Raw genomic sequence first — 15,723 nt, forward strand, 5'->3', positions numbered from 1 at the left:
GAATTAATGCGATTGCTTATTTTTTTTTTTTAGAATTTCACTCAGCTGAATATGAAGGCACTCACAATTTAGAACCTGAATCTCCGGTTAATCATTCGGGATCACCTACGCCACGTAACTCTCCGCGTCCCCCTTTACGGCCAATGTTGGCATCACTGCCACCCATGCCCATTGTTGCAAGCCAACAGCCAACGAATGTAATGACACAAAGTGCAATAATGCCACAATCCACATCGCTAATATCACAAAAGTCTATTAATGATCAAAGTTTTGCCGATAGTTTGGAAAATCAATCGGATATTAGTTCAAGCCAAGATCTGCCGTCGTCAAATGCGACAACAACCACAACGGCGTCCACAACATCAACACTACCGTATGAAGAGGAGCCACGTTATGTCACCCTGCACATGGATAAATCAAAAAATCCAGGGATAAAACTTTTCGGTGGCAATAAAGTTGGTATATTTGTGCACGACGTACATCCCGGCTCGCCATCGGATCGTGCCGGGGTGCGCAAAGGTGATCAGATACTTGAGTATAATGGTGTGGATCTAAGATGTGTTACGGCCGAGCAGGCGGCAAATGAGATCTCAAAATTAACCGATACTGTTACCATGTTAGTGCAAAATAAACTAAAAAGTAAGTGGTGATTTGATTGAAATGTCGATTTTATATTTAAAAAATTGTAAAATGTTTGATATTTTCTCTTCTGCCTTCTTTCTTAGAACTAAAACAAATCAAAGACAAATCGGGAGATTCGTTTTACATACGAGTGGGGTTTGATCGCACTGGTGACTTGAACGAGGGTGATTTGCGTTTTGTCAAAGATGAAGTTCTCTATGTAGATAATACTGTGTTCAATGGGACCTTTGGTTTGTGGCGTGCTTGGAAACTTGATTCTAAGGGATATCGTAAAGAGTGTGGTATAATACCTTCTCAAATGAAGTAAGTCATTGAAAGGCATGCTCTTTGTATAGACATATATATATGGAATTATTTTTCTTTCAGAGTTGAAGAGGAAATGCGTGCTGCTGAAGTGGTGGAATGTGAAAGCGGCAGCACAGCACGTCGTGGTAGTACATCAACACGCCGATCGTTTTTTCGTCGGAAAAAACATCAACGTAGCTCGTCGAGAGATTCAACGGAAATCGCTAGTTTCAGTAATACACAATTAAGTTACTTTCCTGACTCAGGCATCCTTAATGATGATGGTGGGATTTTAAGTTATCAAAGGGTGGAACGATTAGATTGTAAGTGTGACAGCCGCTCAAAAAATAAGCATAAAATGTAAATTGCATTTTTTTATAATTTAGCGCCCGTTCGACGTCCCGTATTAATAATTGGTCCCCTGTCTGAATGTGTTATGGAACGTTTGACCATTGATTTTTCCAATTTATTTAAATTTTGCGATGTCACTGTTATGGATTGCTCTCAGGATGCTATGGAAGAGGGTTTGCAGCAAAACATCTTTGTTGATTATCGTCGGCGTGGCAATAAATTTGAATGCACCACCATTGAAACCATAAATAATGCTTGTAAAAATGTAGGTTTTCATGGCTTTAGGGATTGGAAATTTGTTTCTATAAATATTTTTTTTGGTTTTTTTTTGCAGGATCGTCGCCACTGTATTCTAGATATTTCTATTTCGGCCGTTGAACGTTTACAGCGTTTACAAATCTATCCAATTGTCTTATTGTTACGCTTCAAATCGGCTAAACAAATACGTGAAATTCGTGACTTTGGTACTGATAAAATTTCCGCTAAGGCGGCTAAAGAAATGTACGAGCGGGCACTCAAACTTGAAAGTGATTATAAACAGTATATATCTGGTAAGTATTATAAAAGTAGTTCCTATAAAATAGCATTTTAGGTTACTCGGAGGCCATTGATCCATTGTGTGGAAAGAAGGGATAAAATGCAAATGATATGCTTTTAGGATAATTATGGGATCTGCGTCTGAGAAGAACGTTAGAGTTTCTGTATAAATAGCCAGACCGTCCGGTGGATGCTCACCACTAGCCCAGACGCCCCTATCAGGTATCGTAACGTCCATGTAATTGAAGTAGAAAGAAAAGGTTATGTTTACAACATATTAAGTATGGATAGCAGAAGAAGTGTAGGTGGAGGCGTTTCTGTTATACCATTCCCTTTAAATATAATCCTATCTCGCTGGAGCAAGTCTAAAGTGGCCCGTAAATGAAATAGAGGGGTATGTCGCAGCTTAATAACTCTTAACCGCGATATGTGCGAGATATTAGCATACTTTTGGAAGTCAATAACCACCGGGAACTAGTGAATGAATTTTTCGAAACATCATCAAAGCTGCAGCCGTCTGCATATATAGGTATATACTCAATGGTAATGTTGAAACAGCTGAATAGGACGGATTTTATTAGCGGACAAAAATCCTCAACCTGTCACTAGCCACCCACAACGCTCTCGAGGCCTGGAAAAGCGGTAGGCGGTCTCGCTCCTGTACCCTGAAAACAGTTTGTCAGAAAAGTCGACGATCATGGCGTCGGGTCCTGTCGTTGATTACACATGTGTAACGCTGCATATCAATCTCAAGGAGCTTGCGGAAATGAGAATTTCGACCACGAACTACTCTAAGATGTGATAGCGAAGAAGGAGACCTTGTTAACCTCTTATAAAACGATAGGTCAGTTTGTGGTTAGCTATGCGGCTCTAGTGTGACTCGTATTTAGACCTGTCAAAAAACCCGCCCTAAGAACTGTCCACTTCCCATCCTCTGCAGCTAAAGAACGTCGGGTACCTAAAAGACCAAGGGTAGTTTTGGCTCAACTACGTTGAGGATCTCAATTTGTATTGGGCGGGATTGATGAAGATGTTCTGAACGTCTGCCTATATATAACACTACTTACACCTTTTTGTCACTGCAGAAGATCTTTGGCTAGTGCACATCATCCTTTATTCTTCAATCTGGATGTTAAAGCAGAACGTGATTAGCAATTTATTTAAATTCCTCACTTATATTACTGCAACAACAACATTAGACCTCCGATTTCCAAAATAAAAATGTGTCTGAATTAATTTTGATTGAGTAAGAATTTCCAATAATTGTTACAAATGCTTGGATAGCCAGCAAATTGAATTGAACTAGTTCAGAATGAAGTAACATTTTATGCGATTCATTCGCACAGAGCCATGAAGGAGTCATTTTGTTCTTCATCCAAGTCATTGAAGTTATTATAAAGCGGCATTTATAAAAATGCAAAATGCATTCGGACATTCTTCCAATATTTTTGAAGATCGAGAATATCAATCCTTCGATTTGGTCGCTAACAAAAGGCATAATTGTGATTTGAAAGTTAAAGGTAGTCAAACCAGAACAGTGAAAAACTATTAAGTTTAGCTAGTTTGCTAAATTTTTGTCAAAAGTAGCCTACTTGTCCGACCTTATGTAGGCCTTGGTTAACATATTGGATGTTTTTACCCCCACTAATTGTACTTTCTAATCATTAATTTTACTTTCTTTCCTTTCAGCTGTTATTCCTGGTGTTAGCATTAAACATATGTGTACGCAAATAAAAGATGCCGTTGATAAGGAACAGGATAAAATTCTGTGGGTTCCAGTTTCTAATAATTGAAAAATGTATATCTCCAACGGATAATACTATGAAATCATATAGTATTAACTGTGCTCACTTTTTCGTGTAACGTCGTCTATTTTTTTTAAAAAATCTGCATTGAGAACAACACGCACATATCAGCAAAATATATTTGTTTATGATTTTTGTAGTTTATTTTCTAAAAGTTATTTATTCAATGTAAGATTTTTAACACACACACACACAAACACATACAACCACGACCAATTTTAAGTATTTTTGTTTCTGCTGTAGGAAATTTTTGTAAACGTTAAAAAAATTTGTGTAATTCGTTTAGGTTTTGTATTTTAATACTTCTTTAAGCTTATATTTACTAATAACTGCAAGTATTCTTTTTTATGTTAATTGATATATTTTTTGTGTTTGTTTTAGTTTATCATTTTTTGTGTTTTTTTTTTTGTTTTATTTAGCTGTTGTTATGAGCGAGGACATACAATTTATGTGTTTGAAAACTTCAATATGACTCTATCTCACACTACTATCTAAGAAATGGAACATATAAAAGATCTTTTGCTGATTATAAATCTAACGTTCAAACACAATTGTTTTAATCAATTCACAAAACCTTATTGCCTCGCTCATAAAAAACACAATTGTTGTGCGTTCTTTAAAAGCTTCTAATAACATTCTTCTTTAAGCTAATATAACGTTTCTTATTTCAAACTAAACGCTTTAATTGAAAAGTATTTTCATTTTATTTATATGCAACTATTTAATTTGTTTTAATTATTTTATTAAATATTAACAAGGAAACAAACACGCAACACTATAATGTCTAAAAAATAGCAGAACATTACACTGTGTTACAATATGTTTAACATTTACATTCTTGAGTACTAAGATTCATGGTTACACATCTCAAATTACAAAACTCTTTTTCGACCCTACGGAAAATTTCGTATAAAAACACAGTTTCATGTTGGTGTTTATATAGTTATTTTAATTTTTTGCTTCCATTTTAAGCTGCAATGTATTCTATTTTAAGTTTATAATTTATTTTTCTTTATTAACTTCTGTTCTCTCGTCTTTTCTTCTGCCTTAAGAAAACATCAAATGCCTTTATGCCAATTACTAATTACACAACTACTTATGTAAATTAAGTGCCTTCTATTTTATATACATAAAAAACAAAATCTAAAGTATATACTACATATTTAACTACTTATATACAAACATGTTTTTTTTTTCTATTTTAAAAACAATTGAAAATTGTTACACGTTTTTGTAGAATGTTTGTCATTAGCTAAAGTAAATTATATTATTAAAAAATATATACATAATTTTTTTATAAATATTTTTCGTTAAATTTCTTTTTAATTTTTATATACATTTAATTAAAGAAAATTATGTCTGGGTTACAGGGTTCTATTTTAAAGATATAAAAATTTATAACGTTTTGCTTTATTATATTGTTGAGGACAAACTACAAAAATAACTACAGTTTTATAACAAAAGAAAAAATAATAACAACAATGATGTAATAATATATTATTTATATATTATCAACTCTATACATATATAATTTATATACATAATATATACAAGAAGAAAATATTTCTTCAAGAAAATAAAGCAATTGTATTTTTTAAATATTTAAAATAACATTTTGTATTTTTATATATTTGGCTTTCCATTGAAGTTGAGTTGGGACATGGGGCACACATTAAATGTTTGGTAATAAAAAATGAAATCGGAATTGATTTGGATATCTTCATTAGCAGATATCTTCATGGCTCCTCCCTATCGGCTGCTTATAGGCTCATATTGTTCAAGGCGTTAATGTGCTGTGTGGAGAGCGTATAACTCATTTTCCTCTTCTGGCTCATAGAGTAGCTTTGCGTTTCTTTCATCTATAAAAGCATCGCTTACGTTCTCTGACACAGGCAGTTACACAAAGTAGGGTGAAATCTCTGGAACCGTTTAAACCCTACCTTTCTGCGCCGTTAACAACGTATGCGGTTGATTATACCCAAAGTTTTAAACTTGGCCGGAGTGCGCTGTGCTCAATGTCCTCAAAAAGTATAGCGTGACCGTTCTGTCGCACTGCCTTTTCGGTTTGAGCCCAATGCTAATATGCATCGAAATGGCGTGTAAAGCTTTTGTTGGGCTATGCAATTTTCCGAATCCGAGTTGATGATCAGCTACTGGGAATCACTCTTTTATGGTTGGGAGGAGGAGTAATGTATGAAGCGCCTTTGCTATTGCCGAGAAGTGAAGTATTGAGAAGTGTGGTAAAATACTCAACTCCTTCATGCACTTGCTTCAACATCACCATAGAGAATCCATCAGGACCAAGCGCTTTGGATGGCTTTGGGCTTTCGGTGATTTGTGCAGACAGATCGTACTCTTAAGGTGTGGGTACATAAGCAGCTTGAAGTATTCGCATGGCATCTTTTGTGACACATCATAAAGAGGCGCCAGAGTCGCACTCGAAACCTGCAGTAGTTTTTCTTATAATTTGACATTAGCATGCCTAGCGATGATGTCAAGCTGCTTATGTACCCAGACCTTTCACCTTTTCGCTCTAGAGGTGCACTATGATCGGTCGAGTAAAATAAAATGAGCACCTGTTCGGATCTATCACTTCTACGACAGTGTCAATTAGACAGACGTACAATCATCCTTTATCCCAGTACTCGAGGGCGACTTAACCGTTGTCCACAATTTAATGGATGCGGTACTGATACTGGTTAAGCTCGTTAACTAATTTATTTACCTCTAGAGTTAGTTCCCCGACTCTGGAATCAGAGTGAAGCTCATCTCGGTCATTTGATAGCCCGGCTGCCTCTGCTGGGAATTTGGTCTTATTTGGGGTATTCGACGAACAGGTTTAGAGCGAACGGCTACAGCTTTGATGATTTCCCGAAAGTACCTATCTGCTACCTAAACATCAAATGGGAGGGAGAGTTCTCTGAATCGGCGATTGCTCTATTCTCTTAATTCCTGCCAATTGGCTTTTCTATTGTTAAGGAAGGTGGGGCTTTCAGTCTAGGAAGTCGAGTGGTCTGTTCATGACAATGGCAATGGGGGGGTAGTGTGAGTGATTGCCAGGTTTGTCATTTGTTATATGATTGATATGTGCGGTGAGCTGTGGCAATCTCCCCTTATTCTCATTCACTGTGCAAAACATGGAGCTATTAATTAGCTCAGCGGGCACCATGCCCCTCTGGTCATTGCCTAGAACGGAATGTCATAATTCGTGATGGGCCTTGAAATCTCCTAGTGAATCCGATTCCATTTAGACTTGGCACATCTCAATATTTCCATTAGCAAAAGATTTGTTATTAAGATGGTAGAGATCGGGCCATTTCTTCTGGTACCTCCCACACAAAGGCTTAACATTTTAAATATCCATGAAAATCATAAAACGTGAAAATAACATCCAATCCCTTTCAAACTTGGTACACCTCAATATTTCCATCAACACAAAATCTATAAAAAATATGGTAGAGGTCGGACCATTTCTTCTAGTACCTCCCCCACATAGGGTTCCAGATTTTGAAAAACAACAACAAATAAAACGTTCAAGTAAAGCGAAATAAGCATCCAATTCTCTTCAAATTTCACACATACAAATATTTTGCTAACACAAGATCTGTTGTGAAGATGATATGTATCTGCGAAAACTTTCTGAAACCTATACTTATATCTGTCATAACTTGCGAAACAAGTCGGAGATTCTTTACAACTTGCCATATCTAAATATTTCCCTTAACCAGAAACCTGAGATGAATATGTAATTTATGATTTTTAAATAAGTTCGGTGAAGAACAACTTTCAGGAGCTATAATCTTTCCTACTGTACCTACATTCGTCTCTAAGAAATTTACCTTGTTTTTTAGGTTCGATATGAGCCTGACTATTGTAAAATATAAAATAAGCCGGATTTCAAACCTCTCTTCTCCACATAAAAGTAAACACAATATTATTTGGGATATAAATGCAAAATTGAATTGTTTTATTTTGTTATAACATTTTAATAAAATTAATAATAATTAACATAGATTAGATACGATTCGAATATTGGAGTGTCGACAAAAACTTATTCCCTGTTTCAGGATTCAGTAAAAATAATATTTTAACGAAAAAAGCGTCGAATGGATTAATTCATTGAAATAGATAAACAAATATTATTCAATAATATTTTCATTCGATATTCGGAAACTGTTGTTGACAAAACACATTATCACTAGCCTTAAAATTTACAAAACATTTTTAAAATTAGATTTTCAAAATGGGTATATATAAATTACATAAAATAAATAGAAAATCTATAGCTACATATTATTTTGGCTTAAACTAAAAAGATCGAAAAATGTAGATAAAATTTAGAAATAATTTACAAAATATTGAGTTTGAAACAATGATATGGCCTTTTAGGTCTAATGCAGAGTTGTGGAGTCAATAACATTGTGTATACGTCAAAAGAAATGCACTGAATTTGAGAGTCGATTTCATTTAACATATGTGCGATGGCATTTCCGGTTGAAATCCACTCGATTTAGTAAGTAGAAGTTCTTTAAACACCGAACGTGTTTTACAACAAGTTGTTTAGATTGCCAAGTTCTCTGAATAAATAATGAATTTTAGTGAATTCATCTCCACAAGCTCTGAATTTCTTTGAATGTTCATATGTATTGTGTGAATATGTATATAAATAAATAATATTTAATAACTTAATTTTTTACAAACTTACGTTAGTACATCCTGGCTCCCTAGATCGAATATAAAGAGGCCAAATCGGGATGTTTAAAAAGTATTATCAAGGTACAAAACGCTCTTTTTCAATTTATTTTGCTTTGCTGTGCAAATCTATAAAAAATAAACTTAAAACCATTGTGTCTCAACTATATTTACAAATAACAAAATGGTTGTTTTTTTAAGGCCCGATCACACATTATGTTAATGTCGTATGTAAAATGACTTTTTCACATTTTTTATTTTCAAATTTTTATAGCATATTTTAAGGAGCTCCCAACAATTTTAAACGTATATACCATACACTATGCATGACTATTAATACACTTTTAGAATAAAAATTCTGGGGAGCATCTAATGTATGCTATAACCAGTAAGGAAAGGTCAAAACTCAGAAGGGGCCGACTTTATGCGTATTTAGTAAAGCTCCCATAACAAAAAAAGTTTATATTGGGAATTTCTGTGGAGTAGATCATACCAACTATGAAACAAACAACATTGGTGAATGATATGACTTCGATTTGGATCGCATATAGGAAGGCGCTGTTACATGGTGCCTATACGAAGGCGTATGCCTGCACGGACAATTTTCTGTCATAGGCTGTAGTATTTATTACGAACTTCAAATTTGAAACAGTTTCGGTAAAAATGTCGCTTAAATCACCAAAATACCGAAAATAGAGAGGTATCATTATATGGGGGCTATACCAAAACGTGGGCCTACACGACCCAAGTCCTGCAGACATAATATACATTTGAGTAAAATTTTATCAAGCTACTTCATTTCCTTCGGAAGGTAGAGTGATTTCCACGACTGTCGGACATCGCTAAATCGACATAGAATTTTATGCTGATCAAGAATACAGAGTGAGTTGAAAAAAACTGCAACCAACTTCAGACTACTGTCATTTCAAAGCCAATTGTCCGACAGCTGTTAAAATTTTTCCAGTGACAGCTCATTATATTCTTTGCAAGCGGTCAAAAGCATTTTGGTGAGAATTTTCCAGATGGATGGAATTCAGGTTCGATAGTGTGGTGTCTTAATATTTGGCTGGAAAACCACAAGTGGCTATCGTTAGATCGAAAACCGCGTCGCAGTGGCCGAAAATTGGCTCGCGAGCTGAATATATCGCAATATTCCATTCGGCAAATATTGAAAATTGAGTTCGGGGTAAAGCCATTGAAATTCCAAAAGTGCAAGAACATACACCGCAACAGAAAGAAAATAGTCTCAAAAGGCTAATGAGTTGCTTCGCTTTGCCGAAAGTGGTGAACTGCCGAATTTGGTTTTCTCTGATGAGAAAGCATTCGTTGCCCAGCAGTTTGTAAACAAACAAAATGACCAGAACTCAAGCGCCGGCCATGGTGATGATGTGGGCCGCTATAACAGCCGATGGAATAAATGCCGAATATTATCCGGAAAATATTCTGGGGGGTGTATTAAAGCCTTGGGCACGCAAACATTTTGGCCGCAGACCTTGGACATTCCAACAGGACTCAGCACGCGCCACCCAAGAATGGTTACAAAATGAGGTTCCTCTCTTCATTTCAAGCACACAATGGCCACCAAAATCTCCGGATACCAATCCGTTGGACTATAGTGTTTTGGAAAGCAAGGTTGACACTAAAAAATACCAAAGTGTCGATCACCTCAAGCAAGCTCTTCACCGAGAATGGCCAAAATACCGCAGAGTAACATTCAGGCAGCGTGTGACGGTTTCATTGGCCGTTTGAAGGCCATAATTCGTGCCAAAGGTAACAAATCTAAAGTTATTTTAAAATTTGAAGCTCTATCCGACATGTTTTGCTTTCATTCAGTAAAATTAAAAAAAATGTAGAAGTTATGGCGTTTGACTTTGTTGCAGTTTTTTATCTCGCCCTGTAGATATAGAAAATACACTAAAAATTAATACACTTGCAGAATAAAAATTCTGGGAAGCGTCTAAATGTATGCTTTAAAAAATGATACACATAATTGTGGAAAAAGTCACTTTACATATGACTTTTAACATGATGTGTAATCTAGACTTTTAAAGTTATAAAAAAAATGGTATAAAAAACTTAAACGAAGGGAAAGAGAAATTAATTGTATATCTGTTTCACTTAAAATATATATATTACAAATAATTCGTAAAATCTTATTCTAATTAGACTCTCCTTATTTAAGCATTGCCTCTCAAGGACAATTAAAAACTAAACAAATTCCATGCAGTTTGGCAATTATAAATGCACTTTAGGTCCCAACATGGCCCACAACAGAAAATGCCAATTAAAAATTTAAAGAGAATCTTACAGATTTTTAACAAATTTTTCTTCGACTAGTTTACAAAAACATTTTATAAAAAACCTTATAGAATAAAAAAAAACAAAACCATAAAATCTATAACAAACAAAAAATATCATTGCCTCAAGAAAGAAGGCTCTGCTTCACCCCCTAACCTTCATAGAAATCAAAATCATCCTTTGGCCGATACCAGTCTTCGGTGGCATGTTCATAGATGGCATTTTTAACCTGTTCCTCAGCAATATCTATGGGATGTCGATAATCCTCACCACCGCTGCCACCACCTACGCCACCCTCGGATCGTGGCGACCTTGAGGTGGCCCGAAAGTCCAATGGGATATTATAACATTTACATATACAACACGATGGAAATCTAAACCAATCGGAAAATATGCCACGACATTCATTGTGCGGATCATAGGCCAGCAGGCGATGCAGACGATATTGCTGTTCACAGCGGCAACCTTCACGACAGTACATCTGCTTGTGTTCGTGGGTACATTTCTCCCAGTGTACATACTGTTCGAACGGATACAAATTGAGTAGAGCCAGTACTTCGCCGCGGGTGTTGTTGGCCCAGAATGGTGCGACCACTTCTTCCTTTACCGGGCAGGCATTGCTGAAAAGAAAAAGATAAAATGAAAATATATTTAGGATGTTATTCGTAATAAAATCAGTATCACAATAATAGCGTGTTTACAACAAACAAACAAAATGTTTTGCTGGAACTGAAAAAAAATATTTTTATTATTTTTTATACCCTCCACCAGAATGGAGGGTATATTAACTTTGTCATTCCGTTTGTAACTCCTCAAAATACTCACGTCAGACCCAACAAAGTATATATATTCTTGATCAGCGTAAAAGTCTAAGTCGATTTAGCGATGTCCATCTGTCTGTCTCTCTGTCTGTCTGTCTGTCTGTTGTAATCACGCTATCTTTCGAAAAAATTGAGATAGATGGCTAAAATTTTGCACACATGTTAATTTTTCCAGTCGGCAGGTTAAGTTCGTAAATGGGCCATGTAGGTCCATGTTTTCATATAGCCCCCATATAAAGGTACCTCCCGATATACGGTATTTTGATGATTTTAGCGACATTATTCACCGGAATTGTTTAAAATTTGGTATTTGAAGTTCAAAATGGATACTACACCCTAAGACAGAAAATTGTCTGTGCATGTCCACGTCTTCATATAGCCCTCATATAACGGTACATCCCTATATTCGGTATTTTGATGATTTTAGCGACATTATTCACCGGAATTGTTTCAAAATTGGTATTTGAAGTTCGTTATGGGAACTACACTCTGTGACAGAAAATTGTCTATGCAGGTCCAGGTCTTCTTATAGGCCACATATATTAGTACCTCCCTATATTCGGTATTTTGACGATTTTAGGTACAATACCCACCGAAATTGTTTGAGAAGTGGTATTTGAAGTTCGTAATAGATGCTACAGCCTGTGACAGAAAATCGTCTTGGTCTTCGCACAGCTCCAATTTAACGACACCTCCTTATATACGATATTTTGATGATTTTAGCTACATTATTCACCGTTTATTTCAAGTTTCGAATTTGAATATGGTAATGACCTATGACAAACAATGCCTATGTATGTCCACGTCGTATAGACCACAAAATAACGGCTATATTCGGTATTTTTAAAATTTTAACAGAATTTTTTAAGGATTTTATTTTTTGAAAATTTCCAAATTCGTTGCAAATGGTGGAGGGTATTAAAAGTTCGGCTCGGCCGAACTTACTGCTTTTTAACTTGTTATTGTTACTTTTTCCAATGTACGCTTGCATAGAACCTATACTAATTAGCTGAAATGTTAACAGCTTAATTTTGTCGTTTTAAACATGTGATGACTGGCTTGGGAATCGAACCCGGGTGTTGAGAGAGCAAAGCGAGCATGCTCTGCACCACAGTGTCGTATATTCCCAAGATAGAATAATACCTCATAGGTGTTCAATTGTTAAAAAAGAATAAGTCTCCACACATGCGATAAAGGCAGACAACCGTAACAATTCTTAGAAGTTGTTTGTGCAATGATCCAACGATCTTTTTTGGCGCAGCAAAAAGCGTCGCAGAAGTGGCTTTTAGGAAAAGGAGTGAGAAGCTCCTTTCCAAATGCTTGGAGGGTGGTTATGTTTCGTTTACAGCTGCGGGATGTTATAAATATGGTTAGACATCAATCTCATCGTTGTTTCGTCAATATGGAGAGCACAGCAGACCAAACACTGACGCTTGTGCTAAAAAATGTAACCTAATATCAGGCGTCCCACAAGTTTCCATGTTGGGTCCTTTTCATTGAACCTGATGTATAACGATTCGCTGAACATGAGTTTACCGCAAGACACAAAACGAATATCGGGTTTGATAATCCATTGATAACCCATTAAGAACTACAAATACCGAATTTTAAACAAATCCAAAAACAAAATAAAAAACAAGTAAGCAAAGGCTATAGTCGTGCGAGGCCGACCATGTGATACCCTACAATATGGTAGAAGTCCCCTTATGTCCAAATCCATTTTCGCTTTTGAAATTATATCATAGAGCACTGCCCAGATATTATCCATACCTTTATGGCTGGGGGCATTTGTCCAATATATACGTATTCCGACGTGCTGTTAGTTACAGCTAAATATAATCCAATGTTCATCCAAAATGCTAGACTTCTCCCCTGTCCTTAACTCTCTTCTCATGGAAAATTCCGTGTCGATTGGTTACAATTGTGTGATCAGGAATATGTTTCTGTTTTCGGTTCATTTGAACCCCTAAATATTTTGCGATCATCTCCAAAAGCAGGAGGCCGCTCTGTATCTCCAAATTTAGACTCATCTATATGATTTGCTTGTCTACGATATTTGGCTATATTCGTCAAGGAAATAAGCATATAAAAGCTAGAAGTTCGCCTTTGGTGTATTTTGGATTTCGACTGTAAGTTATTTTTAGCGTCTTGGTAGAATGGAAATGTTTGTAATTTTTTATACAAAAGTAGCTGTCCATTCTACACGCTGTCCTAAACTCCAACTTTAGCATGATTTCGTGTCACTTGGTTTCTATTTGTGACCTTTATAACGGCTGCAAAATGAGGAACATTTTCAGTTGTTAGTACATTTCGACCCCTAAATATATTGCCGAAATCTTTAAAAACAATAGGCCTATCCCATCTGAGCCTATTCCTACCCTTGTGAAAATTTTTCGTGAGGATCGGACGATAATTGCAATCTGTATATAATAATCCCAACCTGTGTTGTAAGGTGAAAAAAATATTACAAAATATACACTTCAATATTTTAAGTCAAAAAAAAAACTAAAAATCTATATTAACTACATTATTATTATTTATGCAATTTTTTAGATTATATTCTTTTATGCCAAGAGGGCATTTTAAATTGACAAAATTTGTCAAAATCGGTCCAGCCATTCTTGAGATATAAGCATTCTAGCTAACATCGCCTTCCTTTGTATATACACATTGTATATATTTCGCTACATATATCCGATATATTTACTATCAGCATCTACGTAACGGTCAGAATTGACCTCTCCGTCTATTTGTGATTTCGGCGGGATTAAAAATATTCGCGGTTTAATGGAAAATTTGACTTTAATTTAACACAAATGTTATGGTCTATTTCACCCACTAAATATTACCCCGATTACTAACAAATTTGGAAGACTTCTGCTCAGCCCGTGTCGATTGGATTGGATTCCGTGTCGATTGGTCTATAATTGCGACCTGTAGAGCAACTACAAAATAAGAAATTTTTAAATTTTTTTTGTCCATTTCAACCTGAATTTTATGCCATCATCTCCAAAAGCAATAGGCTTCTATTCTGGCCATAGCCCCACCTCCATTCTAAATTTCGTGAAGATCGGGTCATAATTGCGACCTCTAGAGTGATTACAAATTAACATGGACAGACGAACAGATCGACTCAGCTCGGCGAGATAGGAAGATTCATATATACTTTGTGATACCCTACAACACTACAATATGTTGAAAACCCCCCTTATGTCCAAATCTGTTTTGGAATATTTCCATTTTGAAATAATGTCATAGAGACCTACCCAGATGTTACCCTTGTTTACGCACTCCGCCGTGTCGTTATGTATTCGAAATAAATTCAACGACAGTTGTCGTCCATTTTAGAGCTAAAAGTAATCCAATGGTCATCCAAGATGTTCGACTTCTGCCCTGCCCTTAACCATCTCCTCAAGCAAAATTCCGTGTCGATTGGTTTTCAATTGTGACCTATAGAGCGACTGCAAAATTAGGAAAAGTTTTTTTTTTTTTAATTTTGATCCTAATCCAACCCCCATGCAAAATTTCGTGAGGATCGGACGATAATTGCGACCTGCATACAATACCCTCAACATATAGTGTTGTAGGGTGTGAAAATATTACAAAATGTACAAATTAGAAAAATCGCATGCGATAAAAAATATGACAAAAATTTAAAAAAAGTAACAAAAAATATTAAGAAGCATATTTTTAGGCGATGCTCTTAACTTTTTATCATTTTCTGGCAAGACACCATTTCGAATTGATGATAATTGTCTAAATTCCCTGGGATTACAAAAATTCGCGTTTAAAGTTATGGTCTATTTAACCCGCAAAATATTGTCCGATGACCTCCAAATTGGTAGGCTTCTGCCCAGTCTTAAACTCCAACTCCATGAAAAACTCCACTCAAAAAAAAAAATCGATTGGTCTATAATTGTGGCCTGTAGCGCAACGGCAAAATCAGTAATTTTTTCTGTGTTTGGTCCATTTAAACCCCTAAATACTTTGCGATCATCTCCAAAAACAATAGGGTTCTATTCTGACCCTATCCCCACCTACATTTTCAATTTGGGCCATAATCGGACCATAATTGCAACCTGTAGCGTGATTAACATAGCTAGATCGAATCCGCTCGGCGAGATAGGAAGATCCATATATAGTTTCCTATGTCGGGAACCAAAAATGTTACATCATTTTTGACCAAATCAACTTATAATACCCCCAACACATAAAAATACCGAATATCTGGAGGTGGCGTTATAATAACGCTAAACTATATACTATATTTTAATATAAATGCACTTGTATAT

The 15,723-nt window shown here is 35.8% G+C and overlaps 2 protein-coding genes across 3 annotated transcripts in view; one reads left to right on the plus strand and one right to left on the minus strand.

Annotated features, from left to right (window-relative positions):
* The window catches only part of LOC101888594 (disks large homolog 5), a 28,393-nt gene extending 23,458 nt beyond the window's left edge, over positions 1-4,935 (plus strand). For both annotated transcript variants that reach the window (XM_059131761.1, XM_005184739.4), the window contains exons 4-9: positions 34-639; positions 726-945; positions 1,009-1,250; positions 1,314-1,543; positions 1,613-1,829; positions 3,505-4,935. In XM_059131761.1, the coding sequence (XP_058987744.1) occupies positions 34-639; positions 726-945; positions 1,009-1,250; positions 1,314-1,543; positions 1,613-1,829; positions 3,505-3,608 (1,619 nt within the window). In that variant the 3' untranslated portion in view covers positions 3,609-4,935. The remainder of the gene's footprint in view (positions 1-33; positions 640-725; positions 946-1,008; positions 1,251-1,313; positions 1,544-1,612; positions 1,830-3,504) is intronic.
* Positions 4,936-10,425: 5,490 nt separating this feature from the next.
* The window catches only part of LOC101889128 (protein spaetzle 4), a 43,201-nt gene continuing 37,903 nt past the window's right edge, over positions 10,426-15,723 (minus strand). Inside the window, exon 3 of the mRNA XM_005184742.4 lies at positions 10,426-11,230. Within this exon, the coding sequence (XP_005184799.1) occupies positions 10,762-11,230 (469 nt within the window). The 3' untranslated portion in view covers positions 10,426-10,761. The remainder of the gene's footprint in view (positions 11,231-15,723) is intronic.

The sequence above is a fragment of the Musca domestica genome, unplaced genomic scaffold, assembly GCF_030504385.1.
Source record: "Musca domestica strain aabys unplaced genomic scaffold, Musca_domestica.polishedcontigs.V.1.1 11, whole genome shotgun sequence".
NCBI classification, from domain to species: domain Eukaryota; kingdom Metazoa; phylum Arthropoda; class Insecta; order Diptera; family Muscidae; genus Musca; species Musca domestica.